Source organism: Poecilia latipinna, unplaced genomic scaffold, assembly GCF_001443285.1.
Source record: "Poecilia latipinna isolate Pla-1442-1.1 unplaced genomic scaffold, P_latipinna-1.0 Scaffold1981, whole genome shotgun sequence".
NCBI classification, from domain to species: Eukaryota; Metazoa; Chordata; class Actinopteri; order Cyprinodontiformes; family Poeciliidae; genus Poecilia; species Poecilia latipinna.
Window position 1 is genome coordinate 12851 of NW_015114597.1, and position 2874 is coordinate 15724.

The 2874-nt window shown below is 41.8% G+C and overlaps 1 protein-coding gene across 1 annotated transcript in view; it reads left to right on the plus strand.

The window, feature by feature from the left end:
• The window catches only part of mtx1a (metaxin 1a), an 18124-nt gene that overhangs the window by 7160 nt on the left and 8090 nt on the right, over window positions 1–2874 (plus strand). The window contains exons 2-5 of the mRNA XM_015016120.1: window positions 4–40; window positions 131–210; window positions 2215–2307; window positions 2390–2572. Of these exons, the coding sequence (XP_014871606.1) occupies window positions 4–40; window positions 131–210; window positions 2215–2307; window positions 2390–2572 (393 nt within the window). The remainder of the gene's footprint in view (window positions 1–3; window positions 41–130; window positions 211–2214; window positions 2308–2389; window positions 2573–2874) is intronic.

Below are 2874 nucleotides of genomic sequence, written 5' to 3' on the forward strand. Positions count from 1 at the left end.
AAGCTTAGGAAGATCTGCAGCCCCTGGCGGAGTCCCGGCGGTGAGTCGGATCGTTGCAGCTCCGCTTCACTCCGACGGAAAAAATCATCCAAAACTTCTCACGCTTTACTGCTTCCCATGGTTTCACCAGGCTCTCTTCCTGCTCTGAGGACCAATCAGAACGAGACTCTGTCCCGCCCCTCTGACATCATCATCCACCTCAGGAAACAGGTGAACGTCTAACCAAAGAAAATAATTATGATTTATTGTTTTTTAATAAGTAATTCAGGTAAATTTCACCTGGATTTACGGTTGTTGACACGACTTTTGCAAAAATGACATTTTTTAAGATTTAAAACATGAGAGAGACCAGATGCCTTTAATGTGAAACTTTGTGGACTGAACAGGAAATCCAGCCAGTCGCTCATTTGCATCTTTTATTTTTAATTATAATTTGCAGAGATTTTAGAAAAGAAGCAAAATAATCTCACNACAACAACACAAAACCTTACCAAGTATTTTTGTCTACTTCCTAGTGCAAATATCTACACTTGAAAAAATACAAAACTAACAAGTAACATTTCAGCAAGATAAAGGAGCTTGTTTTGTGTCAATGATCCTTTAATAAGTATTTTTTAAAAGTCTTCCTCCACTGACAGTTTTTCACTTCTAACAGGATATTTTTCCTGGTTTTAAGTGGAAATCTGCCAGTGAAACTGGTGCTTTTTATCTGTAGTAACACTTGGAGTTACGTCATCTACGGTTATCAGCCAAACCTCTGGCTTCAGCTGGGATCAGCAGCAGCTGGAAGACATTACCCAGCATGCTCTGGGGCACACTCGATGTGGTAGGTTGTCCAGAAACCACAGGAGCTGCAGGAGGAGCAAACTGCGGTTTTCACGCTCAGCTGCAGCTTTTAAACCCCGTCAGTCACGTTTCTGCTGCTTGTTTGTCTCCGTCATCATGGTTTCCAACCACAGCTCCTGACTTCTTCATCCCAACGCTGATCTTTGGTGGTTCTTTCTCCTTATCAGGTTCTTTTCACCTTGGTTTCAGAATAACTTCATGTCCTCACGGTAGTGAAGGAAAATGAAATGGGTCTAACTAGAATCTGCAGACCTGTAAACTCTCCAACACCCAGTAAAACACACTTGCAGAGCTTCAGACTGGACCAGAACCAGAACTGAGTGAAGCTGCAGCCATCACAGCTGAACTTCTCCAGAACTTTCTACTTCAGCCTGTCTCCTTTAGTTTACATGAGAATCAGAAAAAATAGGTTTTTAATCTAAATGGGTTTTATTTATTCTGGGAACATAAAGGTTAAGAAGAATAAGAATAAGAATCAGACAGTTTCTTTTATTAAAGTTTATATCTTTAAATGCACCTCAACGTGAATCCAACAAGTAACAAACTAATGAAATTGTCAATAAATTAACAGAAGTAAAAGGGGGTGAACGTGTATTGAATTGATCTGTAATATCGAGTTACACCAAAAGGTGGCGGTGTATCTTTTAATATGCCGCCTCATATACATGAAGAAGTGGACAAGCACTTTTTTATTAGTGTTCGGCTAATAACGTCCATCAAATACATTGAAGAAATTCCTCTAAAGTTTTTATCATGGAGTATTTGGCATTCCACCAACCAGTCTTTTGTAGACGATGTTTTGAGAGTGAAATAACCATTCTACTGCGTTAGCATTTCATGCTAGTTGTTCCGATAGGCGCTAGCTTAGCAGCGGACTGCTAGTGTATTTTGGGTTGACTGCTATATTTTTATGTTCATATGTAATAATACACTTTGTTGAAGATTGTGTAAATTATACTGCATTAACTGTTTTTGTAAAAACAATTTAGAGCTTCCTCTGGTAGTTATTTTGTGACCGTTTTTGTTTACTCTGAAAAACAAAACGGAGGAAGCAGAAAAATCCAAGATGGAGTATGTAATGCCGAAGTGTTTATAAGTTAAAGTTAGGTTGTTGGTTTGGACGATATTTGTCCGTAATCATGGCTTAAGGTGAAAAATAATAAGTGTCTTTTTGTTTTGTGTAAAAAAGGTTTGATGATTTGTACATTTAAATGAGTTAAAATGCTTTTTATTAAGCGGCTATTCTAAAATAAATCAGGACAAACTTATTAAAAAAGTGAAAGTTTACAGCTCAGACATCTCAGATTATAGCATAAGCAAATTAGCATCTGCAGTGTCTGAAAACCCTCCTGGTTTGTGTTTCCTCAGAAATTCAACGCAGACTTCGACCTGTCTGCTAAAGAAGGTGCTGACAGCCTGGCCTTCATCTCTCTGCTGGAGGAGAAGCTCATGCCGGCGCTGGTAAGACGGATCGTTTCCCCCTGAACCCTGCGTCCCGTCCTGAACCTGCTCACCAGCCTGCGGGTCGGACTTCCTCCTGCAGATCTACACCTTCTGGGTGGAGCCGAAGAACTTCGTGGAGGTGACCCGACGCTGGTACGCCGAGCACATGATGTTCCCCCTGAACTTCTTCCTGCCGGGCCGGATGCAGAGCCGGCAGCTGGAGAAGCTGCGGCTGCTGAGGGGAGACGAGCACCTGGAGGCTGGGGAGGAGCTGGAGAAGGAGGTGAGACCAAGTTGGAGCTTCCCAGCAGCTTAAAGGGCCAGTATCATGTAAAATCCACTTTTCTGGATTGATTCTTTACTGCCTATTTGAGAAATCCTTTAATCTCTATGGCAATCATTCAGCTGTGCAAAATGCCTGGGTGGACGTAGCCCCGCCTTAGAAGATGAAGCTCCTTCAGACTAGCCAGCAGCAATTAGCAAACACTTGGTGGAACTGCTAAGCTCATTATAGGAGCTGCTGCAGAGCAACTCTGGTAAAACCGCTAAAGGGTTAATAGAGGAGCCATGTTGGGATGACTTCCT